Source organism: Trichosurus vulpecula, chromosome 5 (assembly GCF_011100635.1).
Source record: "Trichosurus vulpecula isolate mTriVul1 chromosome 5, mTriVul1.pri, whole genome shotgun sequence".
Taxonomy (NCBI): domain Eukaryota; kingdom Metazoa; phylum Chordata; class Mammalia; order Diprotodontia; family Phalangeridae; genus Trichosurus; species Trichosurus vulpecula.
This window is the reverse complement of record NC_050577.1, coordinates 250070577-250091436: the sequence shown is the minus strand read 5'-3', so window position 1 is coordinate 250091436 and position 20860 is coordinate 250070577. Positions and strand designations below refer to the sequence as shown.

Here is a 20860-nt window from a genome sequence, read left to right as displayed (position 1 = left end):
ATCCTGAGGATCTTCCCCTCCCAGATTGATTTTTTGTTTTGTTTTTAATTGGCGAAAGAGGCCATTTCTGCCTCATTTCTTACCTAGCCTTAATTGTTGAATGGGTATTGCCTCAGACAAACTGAGACCTGGGAAAGACCTTGGCTTAAAAAAGCCAAGGTGTCCCACTGCATCTTGGGCCATCTCCAGTCATCCTGATCTGTATCTTGCCACTGGGCCCAGATAGCTCAGTAGGAGAAAGTGAAGCTGGTGACTTTGCACAGTCCTGCCTCACTTAAATCCAGTTCACTTGCAAGTCAAGCCTTCCTGATTTCACTGGTCTCCTCAAGAACAAAGGACAAACAACAATAGCAACAACCTTCCTTCTTCCTCTTTCTTTCTCTCTCTTCCTTTCTTTTTCTCATTTGAGTTTTCTTCTACAGAGTGACTAATACAGAAATATGTTTTACATGATTGTACATCTATGTCAGATTGCTTACTGTCTCTGGGAGGGAGGAGAGGAGGGAGAGCAGGCAAAGAGTTTGGAACTCAGTATTTTTTTTAAAATGTTAAAATTTGTTTTTGTGTAATTAGGGAAAATTAAAAAGGGGGAAAATTTAGATTAGCCTAAGGAAAAAAAACTTAATCCTATAATCAAACTAAAATAAAGCAAAGTAATCAATAAAAAAGTTTGTGGAACTGCTGGTATCCTACTAAGTACTTCACTGGCCTTGTTCCCTCTACCACTGCAAAGGGCTCCCCATGCATTCACTGCATATTTTCACCATTAGCTTTTAAAATTCAAGTTTGCAGTTATGCCCCCAAAGCATAGTGCAATTCCTTTGGGTTCTAAGCCTAAGCATGCAAAGTCAATGATGTGACTTAGTGAGAAAATAGAGGTGTTGGATAAACTTTGTGCGGGAATGTCTGCAGCTACTGTTGGCTGCAAGTTTGGTGTTAATGAATGGATGATTTGTCATATCTGCAGAAAGGAGGAAAGTATTTGCAAAAGTGTAAATCTGCTCCAAAAAGTGCTAAAGTAACCTCTCAAGTGCAGATGAGGAAATTTAAAAAATAGAAAAGTGGCCACGTTTGTGGATAAGTGAGTTAGTGTTTTGTTAATGTTAATGTGTTAATGTTTTGTCATAAAGAATTCTATGCAAATCTCTAGTGAAAAATTACAATTTTTGGTGACTGCAGGAACCTAACCCCCCTTCCTCTCTGCTCAATGTATCAACATTTGTGTTTTTGACTTTGCTTGGTTTTCTAGGAATGTTACCCCCACAAAAGTTGAGGATTGATTGTAATACAAATAAATTCTAGTAGGACACTAGGACCTAAGAAAGTCAGCATAATAGGAGGTGGCTTTTGAGCTGAACTTTTCAGGCATTAATTAAGAAAGGCATACAAATAGGAAATGCAGTGTGGTGTAAAGAGACGAATATAAGAGTGTATGAAGAAGTAATGAATCAATCAACAAACACATTAAATGCCGAGCAGAATGCTAAACACTATAGATAGCTATATAAATAAAACAATCCCTATTTTCAAGAGTCTTACATTCTAACAGTGGAAACAAGTACATGCATGAACAAATATAATAAAAGAAAGCTAGGAATAAATGCAAAGTCATTAAATATAAGGTAGTTTGGGAGGAGGGACAATAGTTGGTAGGATCAGGAAAACTTCGTGTAGAAGATGATGCTTGGTCTGTGTCTAAAAGGGAGAGAAGGATTTCTTGGAGGAGGGAGAGCCTTCTAGACATGGGGGCGGTGATGGCCAGAGCCAAGCACAGACATAAGAGATGGAGGGTTGTGTGTGACAAACCAAGAAAGGGCAGTTGAGCTGGTTTGCAGAGTGCAGGAAGGTGGAGAATCAGTGCATAGATGAGTATGCAAAGATGCGTCAGGGCTTGGTTGTACAGAGATTTATAAGATGAAGAGAAGAATTTATCTTTTATCCTGGAGGCAGCAAGGGAGCCATTAGAGTTGAGTAGGGGAGTGACAGATCAGCCCTGCGGGAAAACCACTTTGTCAGCCATGTGGAGGATGGCCTGGAGTGGGAATAGACTCTAGGTAGAGAAATCAGTTGGGATGTTGTTGCAGTAAACTGGGAGAGAGGTATTGAGGGTCCAAACTAAGGTGGTCAGTATGTGACTAGAAAGAAGGGGGAAAAGATAACAAGATCTGTATCATGCCTATTTTTCTAGAAAGACATAACATTTTAAGAAGCTTCGTAATCAAAAACTTCAGCAACCATTAGAATATTTTTTCAGCCCTTCCCCTTTTTGTCTGTGCTCAGACACAATTTGGAAGTTAGATTGTTGACTCATAGCTAAAAAGATTAGAGCTTTTTATTGAGTAGGCAAATTTGAAAGATTACAAGAGCTCAAAAAAAGAAAGTATTTGGGTAGTTTTAATTAGGTCAGATCTGATTTGGTTAAAGGCATTGTGGAGGAAGGACACATGGCATAGATGAAAATATACTAGATTTATGCTTGAATTCAGAGAATATTTATAAAGTGGCAATCTTACCATATTACCTACCCCGTAGAATTGTTATGGGGTAAAATGCCATATAAATAAACGTGTCATTTTATTTCAATCAGCTTACGGCTTAAAACTACAGCTTAAAAAAAGATGAGAACATGTGTTTTAATTTGGATTGTCCAAGATCACTCCAAGCAACTAAACGAACTCTCCTTCCCTTCCTCATCCCTAATTCCCTTTCCTTTTCTTTGCCTTGTTCTCTCTTGTTATTGTGAGTTTTCTTCCCTGCTCCCATGGCCTGGGATTGGCATTCCTAAAAGCCATTGCTACCCATTTTGTATTGTGCATCTTCTGAGTTAAAACCAAAATTCAGTTGTTGCTATCTGTTGTAGTGTCTGCGAGCTCTTTTGTTTGAGCTTTCTGCTTAAACCCTACTTAACCTTTATGCAAGCATTTTCTTTATCATGATTATCCATAGAAACCAAAGAAAAAGAATCTTTTCTGACCAAAGTTTTCTATCAGTTATTCTCTTATCTGAAAGCTTTACTGTCTTATTAAACATGCTTCATTTGTCATACAAACTATGTTTACAGCTCTTCTATTAGATTAACTAGTTTTTCATAAAGAAGCTTGATGTAATGGAAAGAACACTGGCATTGGAGACTGAAGACCTGTCCTGGGTTCTTGTCTTGGCTCTACCTCTTCATAACAGTGTGGACCTGGACAAATCGCATGACCTCCCTGGATCCCCATTTCCTTATCTGTAAAATGGGAATGAGTAATAATATTTGCATCACTACGGAATGTTTTGTGAGAATTAAATGAAATAACAGCACATGTAAAGCTTGTTTTAAAGTAAGCGTATATTGTAAAGTATACATTTAATCTTTTATGATATCATTTGGTAGCCCTGCATAAGTGCCACTTACTTTATGAAAATCTGTTGAATCCCCCAATCAAAAATACATTTTACGTATTTCTTATGCACATAGCACAGTCTCTGTTCATGCGATTATCCTCTCCCCTACTAGATTTCAAGTTTCTGGAGAGCAGGGAAGGGTGCATCTCCATGGGAGGTACCGACTCTTGTAAAGCCAACACTTGGTATATGGTAGTGCAAAGATTTGATCTGTTATCTATTTAAAAAGGCTTCCCTCATTCTGGTCTGAGAACATGAATGTCAGTGGTTTTGTTTCTCTATGGTGACCATTCATTTGCCATATTTCGGTTTTATATCTGTAGGAATATTTGCCTTTAAATGTGCCCGTGCAGAAGAATTGTTTAATATGTTACAAGAGATCATGCAGAATAATAGCATAAATGTTGTAGAAGAGCCAGTGGTAGAAAGGAATCACCAACAGACTGAACTGGAAGTCCCCAGGACCCCTCGGACACCCACCAGTAAGTACTGTCTTCACACGCGTGCTTTTGAGAAGAGGTTAGAACTGATGGATGGTTTAGAGAGAAAGAGACAGAGGGAAAAGGAGAAAGAGCATTTACTAAGTTCTTGCTGGGTGTGAGAGGCTAGTAAGTAGAAAAGTAAGACAGTCCCTAAATTTAAATAGCTCAGATGCTAGTAAAGGAAGACAGCAAAGAGCTGTGGCTTACAGGGGAGATGGGGGCTGTAGCACTGACAGACAAATATCCTTGGTTGCAGCTCCACAAAGATTTCTTCCCTAAGCATGCTGTGGGGGCTGGGCTGGAAGCTGGGTATGTGGACTGGGAGGAAGTGTTTTTTCTGAGGGCATTGTGCTTACCTGCCCAAGATATATAGATATAGATGTGTTGAATAATATGAATCTGAAATAAATATTAGTTATGTGTAACTGGATTGTCATTAATATATTTTTCGGTAGGTTACTATGTAGTAAAAAAAATTATAATTTTAACTCTAAATTGTGAGTAGCTTATAAAGGTTTTATCATGCAGGAATGAAGAATAGTTGACCATTTTGTTGAGGATTTGGCACTTGAAGCCACTGTACCTATCTATAATATAAGCTCTCTACTTTCCATGATGGTTGCTTTTCAAAGCAACCCCAAATGGAATTTCACTTTCTGATTGAGGTATTCTGTGGGCTTATTTAGAATTCTGCTAGATGTATCAAATAATGGCGACACAGTCACATTATCTTTCTTTTTTAAAAACCCCAATAGCTCCTGGGTTTGGTGCACAAAATTTACCTAATGGATATCCTCGATATCCATCATTTGGAGATGCTTCATCCCATCCTTCAAGCAGACATCCCTCTGTGGGAAGTGCACGCCTTCCTTCAGTAGGTGAAGAATCAACACATCCACTGCTCGTAGCTGAGGAACAAGTAAGTATGTGTTAGCTAACTGTGATAAGAGTATACGTTAAGGCTAAAGCCCTAATGTGTCCAGGCAGTAAATAGCAGCTGATTCATTCATCAAGATCAAGCTTCTCTTTTCATTTGAATTGCAGGAGTTATTTATTGGCTTAAGTCAACTCATATGTCATGATTAGAAATATTAGCATTTTTCTTTATGCTAATTGGCTGAGCACAATTCCCAGCATAAACTGTAAGATTTATAAAATTCAGATGTTCTTATGAAATCCGGAGTTTCATTTCACTGATTGCCTCATAATCAAAATACAGGACATGTCAGTCAATTCCAGATCTGAGTTCACTGATTGATATTCAACTGAATTAAACCAATACTGTGTGTAAGGCCCTATGCTAAGTATGACCCAGGGTACCACAAGATCCTGAAATATTTTCTGAATTATCTAAGCAAGTAAAATAAATTATATTCAGCATAATTTTAGTGTTGAATATTTTAATTCTTTGAAATGTGGTTGCTAATCCATTTAAATTATTATACTGTATCATATATTTCTAGTGATTTATGTATATGCTTTATCTCTATTAGATTGTAAAATTAATTTTTTATGTCTTCATGTCCCTTGTAATATCTTACAGGTAATAGGTGCTTAATAAATATTTGTTGAATGATTGTTAGCTATATACCCAATAATATATCATTTACTCTAACATTCTCCAAATAAATTCTCCAAATATGTCAGATAAGTGTTTACGACAATCCAAATAAAACTTCTTAGCTTAAGCCCACAAGTCATTCACTTTGGTTATTTATTGAAGTAAATTTTGGTAAATAAATTAAATGTTGAAGTAAAAGATTAATTCATTATTTTGTTCCTTTCTTGCTAAAGAAACACATAACTCTGTGTGTGTGTGTGTGTGTGTGTGTGTGTGTGTGTGTGTGTGTGTGTGTGTGAGAGAGAGAGAGAGAGAGAGAGAGAGAGAGAGAGAGACTGAAATATATAATCATAGATGAAACTGGTAGTTACATCTCTTTACCATAGATAGAGCCAGTGGCTAAATGCTATAAACATAAAAGCTAAAGACTTGTTGGCACAGTTTTGTAATTACAATCCATATTGTGCATAAAATAATCTTCGTTTTTAGAAATTAGTGATTGTTTTCAACAGTATTTGTTTTATTTGGATTGTACCTACCGAGTGACAAAGGTAAGTACAGCAGGATTCAAAGTAACAGGAAGGTCTCGGGTATTTGGGGAAGTAGTGAAGAGAAAAGCGATCAAGAAGGAAAGTGAGGCTTTACCATAAGAGAGTGCAGCTGGGAAAGACTAGAAAATAAAGGCTTCATGCACAGTGCTGGAGTGTTACTGAGTTTTGAAGGAGGAAGGAGGAGATTTGATTGTAGGATTAGAAAATGTAGTCTTTTTTAACTAGAACTTAGAATGACCCTGCTAGTAATTTCACATTTGTTGAGGGTACATACCCTTACTAGTTATTTTGTGTTTTTCTTTCTCTACTAACCTCATGTGAAATTTTAGGCTTAGTTGTAAGATTGTTGGTAGTTCTAAGACTAGCAGGAGACACAGATTTCACTTTTGGGTAGAATTGTACCAAGCTGTTTGGGAAACATACTTAAACCCTGGGAAGGGGTAATTTCTTTTTCTTTATTTTTAGAAATATTGAAGTTTTGGGATTCCAAGGGAGTAATTGCCCTTCAAGAAAGATTACTAGGATAAAGACCTTATGGAATAAGTGTTTAGAAGGGAAAGATGTTGAGATTGTACAATAAAATGAACAACCAACGAATGTATCACAAAGCACATTTTTTTTTTGTTGCTTGGGACTGAATATTTAAAACTATTCGTTTTCTTTTAGGTACATACCTACGTCAACACCACAGGTGTGCAAGAAGAAAGGAAAAACAGATCAAGTGTGCACATACCTTTAGAGACGAGGCTTTCTAATGTTGAAAGTAACAAAACAAGAGAAGAGCAGAGTGATATTGAGGACAGAGATCCTCAGATTCTTCTTGAGCCTGAAGGAGTCAAGTTTGTTTTAGGACCAACCCCTGTTCAAAGGCAGTTAATGGAAAGAGAAAAACTGGAGCAGCTTGGAAAAGAACAAGTTAGTGGTAGCAGTACCAACAACACTGAATGGGACACTGGCTATGACAGTGATGAACGGAAAGATGCACCCTCGGGTAACAAACTGGTATATGAAAATATAAATGGGCTATCTATTCCTAGTGCCTCAGGGGTCAGGAGAGTTCGTCTGACATCTACCAGTACCTCAGATACCCAGAATATCAACAACTCGGCTCAGAGGAGAACTGCATTATTAAACTATGAAAACTTACCATCTTTGCCTCCTGTTTGGGAAGCCCACAAGCAAAGTAGAGATGAAGATGACAGTTTAGGACCAAAGACCCCATCTCTCAATGGCTATCACAGTAACCTGGATCCAATGCATAACTATGTGAATACAGAGAATGTAACAGTGCCAGCAAGTGCTCACAAAGTAGAATTTGCAAGGCGCCGGGACTGTACACCTACAGTCTTTAATTTTGACATCAGGCGTCCGAGTTTAGAACATAGGCAACTCAATTACATCCAGGTTGATTTGGAAGGTGGTAGTGACTCTGACAACCCTCAGACTCCAAAAACTCCCACCACTCCACTTCCACAAACTCCCACCAGGCGCACAGAGCTGTATGCTGTGATAGACATTGAAAGAACGGCTGCTATGTCAAGCTTGCAGAAAGCACTGCCACGAGACGATGGTACGTCTAGGAAGACTAGACACAATAGTACTGACCTGCCTATGTGAGCCTTGGAAACATTACATCCATCGTTTGCACCTTTGTGAAGTTTTTAAAAATGAAGATGCAAGTGCTTCATTTTCATTTCTAAACACTAACACCTTTTATAGACTGATAGAATTTTTTTCTGAATACTTCATGTGCTTGTTTTAACTAAAGGGAATTAATGTAGAGCAGGTACTCATTAAAGAACACTAAATTACATTCTATAATAGTTGTTACTGTATAGCAACATTGCCATTTTCACAGTGCCTATTTAATTGAGAGTGGAAGTGAGTGACATCCCAGTTTTGAGTTTTTCAATATTCTGGACTCGTGCCTATCATTTATGTCTAATCATGGTTGACATTCATAACATTTTATAAAACCTCTTGATGTGTGCATTACTAGCAGATAAATCTAGTCGTTGAAAGTAAATATCTGTAGATTCACTTTCCAAGTTAGGTGGCCTCCAGCATGAGTCATTCATCATTTCATTAATTAAAGGCTTTTTGACTTGAGCCAAATGCATTGTACATAAAAGGAATACATATATAAGGTATACCATTCCTCCTTATATACCAGTCAAATCCTTTTCCTAAAACTTTATTAGAATAACACATCCATGAATATGGCGTACTGTTGGTGTGTGTTAGAAGGGCAGGATGGGGAGAGTCCCCTTCTCCTTACCTCATGCTTCCATTTTAAGGGCATGTCAAGGTTCCCTTGATCAGAAGCACGATGGGAATTTAGAACCAATCTCAGGCCATTACTACCAGAAAAGAGTTGCAATTCTTGATCATCAAACGTATTCTCCAATAGAACATTAATCTCAGCATTGTTTCCTGGAGGCATTTATATTTGTGCCATTAAGTTTCCACTTATCTTTCCTTTTTACCTTTGGTGTTCAGGATGTCTGTTTTGTTAAATGATGTCTTTAGATTTAAGATGGTTGAGTTTGTATATGGTTTTGTTGTTTATCTGTTCAGTCTTATTTAGTCTATGTTTTGTCAAATTATGGTTTTGAAGGTTCATTTGGAACTTACTGTTAGATTTTAACAGGGTTGCCCTTTTCCAGTATTTATTGATATGCTGTTTACTTTTCAAGTCTGATAGAGACATCCACTTGATTTTAAATTTTCATTCATGTGTCCATAGATGAACTCTTTGGTTGCAAATGAAAGTAGACACTAATAAAATAAAAAGTTCCCCAGAGGTACTGTAGATTTATCAATGGACACACTCCTCTGCACTTTAGCAGTGATTTTCTCAGTTATGTAAAGCCTGGCTGCAGTTGTACTCCACCCACTGTAATAATGTTCATCAGCTATGCTTAGCCTTTCAAACATAGCTAGAATTTAGCTTTTACCTGGATTTTGACAGAATCTGAATATACTGTTATATCCTGGAAGATCTGTAGCAAAGAGATCATGTCATACCCTAGGATTTAGAGGAATCAATGTTTGTTTAAACTAATCCTCCAGGTTCCATGATTCTTGAGAATGGAAGGGGAAGTAGACAGAAGGGTTGGGTCACTTACAAACGGTTTTACTTATGTTCTTAAGTTTTTAGACTTTGCATTTGAGGCTAGCTATCCAGATTTAGGCTGAAATTATAGCACTAATTTAGCCGGAAATCGTTTCATTCAAATAGCCAGTCTTATTAATTGGGTTACTCTATATTGGTAAAGGTCGTTCGTGTATTTGCATTGCAGTAGAGTGGTGTCATTTTAAACAAGGTAAGATGTCAGCATTGTTGCGTCAGTGCCCTTTGTTTGCCTAGCAGGATTTTTGTATTCTGTGAACTTGGTGCTTGTAACAAGTGAGAGACTAAAATGCTCACTAGAGCCATGGTGCCAGGTGGGCGGTTTCTCTGATATAGGTCCCTTTTGCAATATCTTATACTGTTCCATTCTTGATTTCTCCTGAGATTTTTAATTGTGCCAAATTCGTGTGATGGTTTTTATAACATGGAATAAGAATCACAACACTAGTACACATGCTCTTAATTCGCGAAATAACAGCAAAGACTGCTAGAATATTCCTCTCCATGTGAAAGGGCTAATACTATCTGTGTGTTCTTTTAGGTCGAAACCCTTCCTTCTTTCTTTTTTCCCTTTTTATCCCTTCCATCCCCAGTTCCCAACTTGCTTTTTAAAAACATGCCAATCTAACAGCTTTGCTGTAGGTTCTGCACTCTCATAGCAATACCTACGGAGTATTTGACTTTTACTATCAAATAAGTATTAGATGCATACAGCTGGTGCTACCATCTGGTTACCTGCTGAAATTCATCTATTTTCCTATTTAATAAATACATTCCCCTAGAGATTTTGCAATAAGACTTAAGCTGCACCCTAGGAATGTATATCTGACTTACCAGGTGTACGTTTTTATGAGATACTTTTGTTAACATATAATTTATTCCCAACAGAGTCTCCCTCTACACACTTATTCTCCATCTGCATTCTCCCAGATGGAAGGAGATATAGCTACTTTTCCTTGGCATGATTTTTCTCTTGATTCTCTTTTCATGTAAGAATTAAAATGTGGTGCCTTCCCTCCCACCAGGAAGATAGTCCAGTGGTTCTTTCATTTTACTGCTGCTTGTGGAGTGATGAGATATGCACTTTACCCTTGAAGACTCAGCAAAAAAGATTTTCCCTTTCCAGCTGATCTAAAATAGACTGCAGATATCAGGCTTGGGTCTTACTAAAATTTGCCAATAAGTTTTTGTGTTCATAAATGTTAATCAACATTGATCCCACAGTTAAATGTTAGATGGAATGAGACAAGGCTATATTTTTTTTTCCAGAAAATCTGTGGCACATGATATTAAGAAAAAAAAAAGTACCTCAATAACGTTTTACAAAATTGGGAAAGGGGCCTTATGTTTTCAGCTTCCCAGCCACACAACACTGTGTTTTTGCCTGAAAGTAAACCTGTTTTTTTATACCAAGCTAACAATTGCCATCCCCTCCCCCAGGCTACCTAACCAATAATGCCCCTGTAATTTGTGCAGTGTGGAGTAAGTGTCCACAGATTATGCCTCCATCAGAGAACTCATGGGTAAGTAACAGGTATCTTACCATCACATTTACAGTTCTGATGTGTGAGGTGTATGGTACTAAATAATGTTTTCCCTGAACTTTGCCAAATGTTGAATATAGGCATTGGTACTGAATTACTGAATGTATAGAAAACACTTTTGACTTGAAAAAATAAGTCTTATACCATGTACCACAAGATGCTGTGCCCAGACCAGCCCTGGCCTACCTTTCCGCCTTCCAGTCCTCCTTTCACTCCATTTATTTCCCTTTTTCCCCTTCCTTCTCTCTTCCTGTTTCCATCACCCTATCATATAACACTTCATTCTGTTGTAGCATCATTAGGGCTAGTTTTTCTGCATCTTTAACAACACTATAGAGTTGCAGTTGCAGTACAATTGGTTACCATTATAGCATGGAAAATGACTGGTATTAATAGTACAGTAGTCACCAGTGTGCCACAGTTGCATTATTAAATGCAAAATATACATTTTTATAAAGGCCAAATTTGTATTATTATGTTTTTATTTCATTACAGTGTATAATATTGTAAGATTATTATGTCCTAATTCACATTATAAAATGTTAAGTTTTTCCTACTTAAAGGCATAAATATAGCAACTTTGTATAAAGGTAGCTTACTAGATTTTTAATTTTTTCTTTTATAAAAAGTTGTCTAAACAGTGGGACTACCATTGCCAAATTGTATATGAAATATGAATTTTGCCCCTCCCCTTTGGTTAATTTCTTTTATAAACATTCCATGTTTCTCTAATAAAAGACAAAAGTGATACTGTACTATGCAGAAATTGTGTATTTTTGATGCTGTTTCTTATCGCCATTTTAAATTTTGGTTTGCTTTTTTTTTTTTTAGCATTGATAATAACTTACCAGATGTTAAAAGCCTTGTGCCATGTGATGGTGACATCATTGTGTGCCCTTCTTTTTAAGCTCTCATTTCCCATCATCCCTCATCAGTGCCAACTTCATATTTTGTAGCATGGCAATAAAATAACGAGTTTATATTATAGCAATGTGTGGCTTTTTGGTGGATGTGGACATGGCTATGTTGGTGTCTACTTCCATTTTTGAAGGCATCTCCATTTGGCATGATAACTGTCTCAAGAGACCCTATGCTTTGTTAAAAGGTGCAGTACAAACCTTCCAAACTCCAGTTTGTTCATGCTTCTCTATTCTGTGCATGTCAGAATCCCATAATGGTAAAACCTCAATTATCAGGACTGTTTAGGAAATATAGTGTTCTGTTAATTGAGCATCATTAGACTAAAATTTAAGCAACAAACTCTTTTAAACCTATTGTCAAAATTTTCTATAATGTATTCAGCTTTGTGGCTTATTAAATAAAGTATACCAAACACAATTTAATCTTTGAGGATTAAATGTCTTGCATTGCTTCTGAACATGCATTTTCATTGCACAGCCCTCTAGATAATGTGGGTGACTGGGCTGAATAAATAATAACCCTAGAGCATCCATGCTCTACGTTTCTAAATAATTGTTAAATAAGACCCTATATGAGTTTGTATTTAAAACCCTTTCCTCCCCCCCCCTAAAAATAGTTCTTTATAGTAATATTTTTGTTAATTGAAGGCTCTACTGATTTAGGGTTCCATTTTATTGGTTTTATTATATTTGGATTTCTCAGTAGTGTTTAGAAACTCTGTAAAAGATTTTACTGCTCAGTTCCATTCTTTTACATATATGTGTAAGAATACACACAAACGCACACATATACACCCTACAAATTTTCAAACTGTGTACATAGTGTCTTTAAAGTGCTAATATTTCAGGTGGTACAGAGTGACTTCTTCTGGACTTTGAGCCAGAAAGACCTGAGTTCAAATTTAGACACTTCAGACAAATTCAAATACTTATTAGCTTTGTGACCCTATGTAAATCTTTTAACTTCTGTCTGCCTTAGATTCCTCAACTGTAAAATAGAATAACAGCACCTACGTCTCAGCCTTGTAATGATCAAATGAGATATTTATAAAGCACAGTGCCTGGTATACAGTAGACACTTAGTAGATGATGATGTAGGATAAGGTTGTTTTTTAAAAAGCTTGCCAACAGCGTTATTTTTGGGAATCAGGAATTTGATACAAAGGAAAATTAACTTGTTCAAGGTCACATCTGCCTAGTCATTTGCCTAGTCACTGAGCTATGTGACAAAAGTTATTTGGATAGACCTTCTGGTAGAGATGCAGTTCTGCAGAATACTCATTATTTGACACATTTGACGGTCATCTGTGGAGAAACTTTTTACTCTGGAGTGGATGATACAAAGATTGTCTCTATCCTTGAGGAAGCTCACACATACTTTATGCGTATCTCATCAACATTCGAAAACAAAAACAGGACACAATAAACATAAAGCACAAAGTTAGAATTCCTTTCCCATGCTCTGTGAGCTTTACTGGAACAGAGTCAGTGAAGCAAAGAATGAGCCCTAAAAGGATATGTACATGTTCTGAGGTTCAGTAAATTTAGATAGGCCCTGGAGAACTGAAAAATACATTCCAAAAATATTTTTAAGCACCTGTTGTTTACAGAGCACTGTTGTAGCTACTTGGGTGTGACGGGAGGAAAGAGAGTGATAGAAAGTTTAAATAAGAAACTATTTGTCTTCTGGGAGTGTACCATTTAGTAAGGTCATGAGACAAACACAAAGGTTCCTTCTAAATTTGGGAATTTTATAAATCTAATAGAAACTCCTGCTCATTGGTTGAACCCTCTTTAAGTGGATTTAGGAGTTCATAAGATCATAGGATTTAGAGCCATAGGAGTGATCTTAAAGATAATTTAGTCCTAATTTTACAGGTAAGAAAAGAGAGGCTCAAGGTAGAAATGACTTGTCCAAGGTCATACAGCCTAATAGGAAAATGAGACACAGGTTATTATAGCATAAAATAATATGTGAAAACGGCTCCATAGATTTTGAGTTTTATGTACATGCAAGCAGAGTGGTATATAAAGGTCTGAGTGGGGGGAGATTTTGTCAGTAGGAGGGGTGTGGATCAGGGGATGTTTCCAGAAAGAGCTGCCGTTTGAGTTGGGCCTTAAAGGCTGCGTAGTTCAGCAGGCTAGTAGAGTTTGGGGAGGACACAAAGGGAGGTGCTTCCAGGGAAAAGAAACAGCAGATGGCATGGCGTAAGAATGCCAGGATGGATGAGTTGTTAACAGTTTAACTGGAGCTCACCTGGAAGCTACATAGAGGGTAGTAGGATAAGATACGATTGGAAAGGTGGATGTTTCTGTACTGTGGAGAACCTTGAGTGCTAGAATTAAGAGTTTGAACTTTTTTAAAAACTGTATTGATATCCTTTGTTTGACATTAATTTTCCCCTTTATCCCTCACTCCCCAGAAAGCTATCCTTTATAACAAAAACTTTTCAAGGAGTCTAAAATTCAGTTGAGACATGAGAAAGAAAAACATGTTCTTGGGATAACTCCCAACTCTGGACCGGAGACTTTGATGTCATTGATCCATTCAGGAACATCTGTACCACATGAAGCCATTTCTCTGCTGAGCTTCACCACTCTGTGGCTGGGTACACCATCAGACATTTACATGCTCTGTCAATGTATGGCCCCTTTTAATGGACTTTGAGGAAAGTGTTACCTCTTAATTTGGATCACAGTTCTGTTTAAGTCAGTGAACTATAGTGAGCTCTTAAAAAAAAGGCTTTCATACCTCCCCACCCCCATGGGGGAGGGGAAGTTAGAAAGAAAAACAAAATACTCCCGTGACAAATGTGCTATAAATTCCCACATTGGCCTCTTCCAATGTGTGTGTGTGTTTACACACACACACACACACATATACATATACACACATACACACACATATATATATATATGTATCTCATGCTGTACCCTGAATCCATTGACTCTTCTCAGGTGGTGGGTAGCGTGCTTCATCATCATTCTGTGGAATTGCAGTCGGTCATTGCATTGATCATCGTCATCTTCACAAAGTTTTTGTTATCTGTATAAATGGTCCTCCCAGTTCTGCTCGCTTCATTCTGTATCCGTCATTTCATATGAGTTTTCCCCGGTTTCTCCGTTTCTTACAGCATAATAGTATTTTGCTATATTCACACAGCACAACTTGTTCAGCCATCCCCCGATTGATAGGTACCTCCTTAGTTTCCAGTTCTTTGCCACCAAAGAGGGAAAAAACAACTAGCATTGATATGGCTCTTTAAGGTTTTACGAAGCACTTTACAAATATTTCATTGTGTCTTCATAACAACTGTAGATGGTAGATGCTGTTATTATCCCCGTTTTGTAGATGAGGAAACTGAGGCAGAAAGAGATTAAGTGACTGACCCAGAGTCAGGCAGTGTTAGTGTCTGAGGCTAGATTTGGACTCAGGTCTTCCTGGTTCCGGGTCTGACACTGTCCGTTGCCCGGCTTAAGTCCTTTACCTCTTTGTTCTCTTTGGAGCATAGGCCTAATGGTGGTATTGTTGGGCCAGGGAATATGTACAGTTTAGCAACTTTGGGGAATAGATCCAAATTATTTTTTAGAATCACGGAACCAATTCACAGCTCCACCAACGATTAAATTAATATGCCTGTTTTCTTATAGTCCTGCAACATTTGTCATTTTCCTCTTTTGTCAGCTTTACCAATCTGATGAATGTGAAGTGGAATTTCAGAGTTTCTTTAATTTCCATTTCTCTCTTTGTTAGTGATTTGGAACATTCTTTTCATATAGGACCATTGGTAGATTTCTGTCTAGGTGATGCAGTGGATAGAGTGCCAGGCCTGAGGTCAAGAAGACCTGAGTTCAAATCTAGCCTTAGATACTAGCTGTGTGATCCTGGGAAAGTCACTTCACCCTGTTTGCCTCAGTTTCCTCATCTGTAAAATGAGCTGGAGAAGGAAATGGCAAACCATTCCAGTATCTCTGCCAAGAAAACCCCAAATGGGGTCCCAAAGAGTCAAACATAATTGAAATGACTGAACAATATCAAACTTCCTTAGGAAACTGCCTCTTCCTGTCCTTTGACCATTTGTCAGTTGGGGAATGACTTCTATTCTTAATCTGTCTTGGAAACTGGCCCTTATTAGAGAAACTTGCTACACAGATTCTTTCCCAATTACCTGCTTCCCTCCTACTTTTAGCAGCATTGGTTTTATTTGTGCAAAAACTTTTAATCTTAGGTAATCAGAGTTACCTGTTTTATCTTCTATTCTCTCATGGTGACAAACTGTTCTTCTAGTCATAGATCTGAAAGGTAATTTCGTCCTTGTTTCTCTAATTTACTAGTACTGGGCCTATAATGAGAAAAAATCGAGTTCAAATCCAGTCTCAGATACTTATTACCTGTGTGACCCTAGGCAAGTCATTTAACCCTTCTGCCTCAGTGCTGTAAAGTGGGGATAATGATAGGATCTTTGTAAGGATCAAATGGGATATTTATAAAGCCCCTAGTACAGTGCCTAGTCCATAGGAAGCACTTAATAAATGCTTGTTCCCTCCACCTTCCCTCTTTATGGTGCCACCTTTTATGTCTTCAGTTATATATTCATTTGAAATTTATCTTGGCACATGTTTTAGGATGTTAGGCTATACTTAGTTTCTGCCAGACTACTTTTCATTGCCCTAGCAGTTTCTGTTGGATAGTGAGTTTTTGCCCCGGTAGCTGGTATCTTTGAATTTATCAGACAGGAGGCTCCTGTCTTCATTTGCCTGTCTATGTAGTATACTAATCTGTTCCTCTAATGGATCCCTCTATTTCTTAACCAGTACCAAATACAGCTGGCTCTTCATTTACTAATATGCTACGTTGATCAATCAGAACAGAGTTCACATCAAACAGCTCACTTTGACTCTCAAGGCAAGGCAAATCAGCCTAGTCAGCTCTTCCAACCTAGCAAAACAGTTGTATGTAGTACTTCTCTTTCCCTCCTACTTACTTTTCTCAAACTTTTTGGTGGGGGTGGGGGGTAGGAGGAGGTGTATGGCAAAGTGGAATAGGCACTTCTCTAGCTGAAGCTCTGGTCCAGTGAGGTCAAGCCTTTCTCCAGTCAATCAGGAATCATGTTACTGAAGCCTTCTTTTTGTCAGCTGACCGCTCCTGGTGCTGCACTCTTCAAAAAGTTCCCACAAAGCTGGTCTTCATCCCCTGCTAAATATTTTCCTGGTTTTTTTAGTCTTCAGATTCAGCCTCAGCTTCCTAGATCTCCCCTGTATTTCTTTCTTTTTTCTCCTATATCTTTCAGTGGCTTAAATCAGAGCCTCTTGGTTCTCAGTGACTGCTTTGTACTTGAAAGGTAACAACTCACCAAATTCACACTCAGAAATTGTCAATCCTTTTTAAATCATATCTTGGTTGCCAAATAGTTTTATGTGATTCTCTCTCTCTCTCTCTCTCTCTCTCTCTCTCTCTCACTCTCATACACACACATACACCCACACCTATATGCAAACAGAGACTTATAATACTCCCCTGTAGCTCAGAGTTCTTGAAGTTCTCCCTCCATCTCACTTAACCTTGAAACAATAGTTTTTCTACTCACATTTTTCCAGTTCTAATAAATAAATAAATTATTTTTCTGCCCCTTTAAACCTTCAAACTGTTCACGTAAAAATGACGCATCAAGGTGATTTGTTTTTATGACCATTTATTTTCTTTCCAAAACCATCCAAATCCCTTTGGTAAACTCTTTAAACTCCTCTTTTAGCAGTTTTTAATGCAAAGTTCTTTTCCTCCTATTTTCAGGCATCAGAATGTTCATTGTCTAACCCATTTCTCTCCATTTTTTCCACAAAAAAATACTATAAGATATTTTATCCAAAGCTTTGCTAAAATATAGTCAAATGGTAGCCACTGCCCTCACCTACTAGTTTAGTAATATTGTCAAAAAAGGAAATGAGGTTAGCCTGGCATGAACTGTTTTGTTGGTTCTCTGCCATTATGACTTTCTTCCTAGACATTCAGCAACCATTGCTTTAATGGTCTGTTCTAGAACTTTCCCAGGACTTACACAGTCAAATTCACTAGCTTATAGTTTGTTGAATGTATTCTCTTCCCTTTTGTGGAAATTGGGACATTTGACCTCTAATCTTGTGGTACTTCCCCTTTTTTTCATGCTCTTTCAAGTATCTCCAATAGTCTAAGTCTTGCTGCCAGTTTTAGGACCCAAGGAGCCTTCATCTGGGCCAGGTGATTTGAATTCATTAAGGGCAGGGAGGTCTTCTCTTACCTCCTTATTTTGGAAATCATCTCTCTGATAGTCATTTTTGTTCTTCCGTTTCCAGTATCAAGGTTTTTCTCCTTTGTCAAGAAAACAAGAAATAAGTGAGTTCTATCCCTATTTGTTCTCTAACATTTAGCATAATACTTAGCACATAAGCCCTAAATGAAGGCTTTTTTCATTCATGTTCTTGAGTTGGAATTCAGTTGCTTTCATCGTGTGGCTATCCTATAGTGCCATCAAGTTGACTTTGTACCTTGTTTTCTAGTTTTAGGGGAAAAAAACCTTCTTTGGCCCTCTTCTTGATACATGATAATGTAACCGTTCCTCTCTTTTCACATTGCTTCACTCTCTCACTCAAATGGGCTTGCTAGCTATTTCTAATCTAGGGCGTTCCAGCTCCTATCTCCTACCTTCCATGCCTTTCCATGCACAAGTGGTCCCTCTTCTCTGGAATCTCACTTCTCCAGCTCACAGAATCTCTGCCTTTTTCCTTCAAAGCAAAGCTCAGATACCAACTTTTCCAAAAGGCTTTTCTTGATTTTCCCTGTTCCCATATCAATGCTATTACCCTACTGAGAGGGGTCATACCCTTTCTCTCTTATCACCATTTCCCTTTCTGGATGTTCAGCAACCATCACTTTAATGAGCTGTTATTAAATTCTCCCAGGAATCTATGTCAACTCAGCCTAGAGTGTACAAAATTTGATCTGTTCCTTTTTTTTTTAATGTTGGGTCATTTCTGTCTTTTTAGATGAGGGGTGGGGAACCTGCAACCTCAAGGCCCCATGTGGCCCTCTAGGTCCTCAAGTGCAGCCCTTCGACTGAATCCAAACCTCACATAACAAATCCCCTTAATAAAAGGATTTGTTCTGTAAAATTTGGATTCAATCAAAAGGCCATACAAATGTGTACAAACACATTCATTAAGTGTTTACTAAATACCAATAGCGATATAAATAGAAAAACATGTCAGTCCCTACTTTTAAGGAATTCACATTCTATTAATATATTCTAATACATCAAATATTGGACAGCTATTTATTTCCTCCATTACAAAAGAAATGCTTATGTCACAGGTTTTGGTGCATGCCCATATTACCTAAGCTCTAGGGACCAACTTCTAGGAGAAGACATTCTGCATTACCCTACCACATGGATGGGAATAGCCTCTTTCCGATGACTTACAGGCTGTCTTTAAAAGCAAGAGACTGGTGCAGCTGCGCTATCTTTACCGAGGTACTCAGAAAGGGTGAAGATCTGAGTTCACCCACAGGGGGAGCAACATGAAACTAACTGGTTAGAGGAGGGAAAGGACCACCTTTTTCTGCTCTGCTCTTTTATCTTATGACCTCAAGAAATGGAGTTTGAATTGGGATTTTCCATTTTGCAATTTCCTTTGTCCTTGTCAATTCTAGGCACTGGGCTTCGAATTAGTTAATAAACATTTATTAAAGACTATGCTAATCTCTGTCGATACAAAAAAGAGTCAAAAGGCAGTCCTCGCCTTCAAGAGCTCACAATCAAATAGGAGAAAAATCTCAAATGAATTCTGAATTGATCCATGGTAACCTTGGAGCTGGGATTCCAGGCTAGATATTGCAACCAACCAGACCATCAGGGAAGCCCTGAGAAATTAAGATGGAAGGAACTTGCAGGTAGAGTTTTGGACTTAGAATTTAGGACTGCTAAGACTGAGCTAAGCTGTGAACTTAACCCCCTTCTCCCTACAGTATGAGATGGTACAAACATACCCCTTCATGTGTTGGGGAGTAGATTTGCATATTTGTTCTTATTATATCTTTGAAGTAAATATACCTTTGTAAAAGTTAATCTGACTGTTAAATGGTGCAGGAGCCTGCTACAATTGGGGCAAAATTGGTGGGTGTTGGAGCCAATGATAGAGAGAAAGCCTAGTCCCCTTATGATTTCCAGAAAACTCTGGGTGAGGGGTGAAATGTGACACTCCTGACCTGGTAGTGGGGGCCAAGGTAATGATTACACTTACAACACAGGGTGCATTGCCAAAGACTTAAAATGTGCAACAGTAACCTATAGTTCTTGATATACTGTTCCAGGAGGTTGACACCTAAAAATATTAAAATGCAGAATGTTTAGTGAGACTCATCAAATAGCCTTTTCACTGTCACGTCAGCTCTGTACTTTCTTAACAATTTCTTCAAGGGTTATATCTTTTGGTCAGTCAGTACATGAATTAGATTCATCTTCCGGTCAGTGTTCATCTTTTCTGAGAAGAATTTAATTGTAAAAACAAAAGCAAAATCTCTGCTGCTACTGAGGAACTCAGAAACTTTCAAACTCTTAAACCCATGAGGTTATCTTCAAGGCTGGAAATGTCCATTTCGGGATTGTTGTCCAGTCACCTGTGCTCAGGGAAAGAAATGAAGCAGTCAGGGGTCCTAGGTCCAGGTTCAGATTCACTTGGGCAGCACATGTGCCCACTATTATGTGCAAAGAAGTTGTATATACCTGCTGGGGGCGAAGAGACTCCCTACCCCGCTTATGGGAAATCTAAAATGGTTTCCTCAGAGTTCCACACAAGATAAGCAGATGGGAAAAGAAAGTAGAATCACTTCTTTTAAGGTCATTTTTATTGAATGGCCCTTCCTATTCTTCTTGACTCAGTGGCCCAATTCTTTTTGACACGGGCATCCATTGCCATTGTCAAAGAGATTAAGAAACCAATAAGAGGAAATGCTTCAGTGCTCAGCTGCATGTGTTACTGGAATTGGCCGGGGGAGCTCAGCTCAGTTCCACACATGCTTCTCCTTAGATCCATCCCCACTCAGGTTCCATTAGATTGTGAACTCTTTGAGAGCAGGGACTGTCTTTTGCCTCTTTTTGTATCCCTACTGCTTAGAATGGTCCTAATGCATAGTAAGCATTTGATAACGGATTACTGACTGATAAAGCAAATGGAGAGGGGGCCTTATTACCCTGGACCCTTATTTGTATATATGATATATATATTGATATATATATATGTGTGTGTGTG

General features: G+C 38.1%; 1 protein-coding gene across 2 annotated transcripts in view; it reads left to right on the top strand.

Moving 5' to 3' along the window:
• Positions 1-11413, top strand: part of FRS2 (fibroblast growth factor receptor substrate 2) — a 123273-nt gene extending 111860 nt beyond the window's left edge. For both annotated transcript variants that reach the window (XM_036759823.1, XM_036759824.1), the window contains 3 exons: positions 3711-3869; positions 4625-4788; positions 6648-11413. In XM_036759823.1, the coding sequence (XP_036615718.1) occupies positions 3711-3869; positions 4625-4788; positions 6648-7598 (1274 nt within the window). In that variant the 3' untranslated portion in view covers positions 7599-11413. The remainder of the gene's footprint in view (positions 1-3710; positions 3870-4624; positions 4789-6647) is intronic.
• The last annotated feature ends 9447 nt before the right edge of the window (positions 11414-20860 follow it).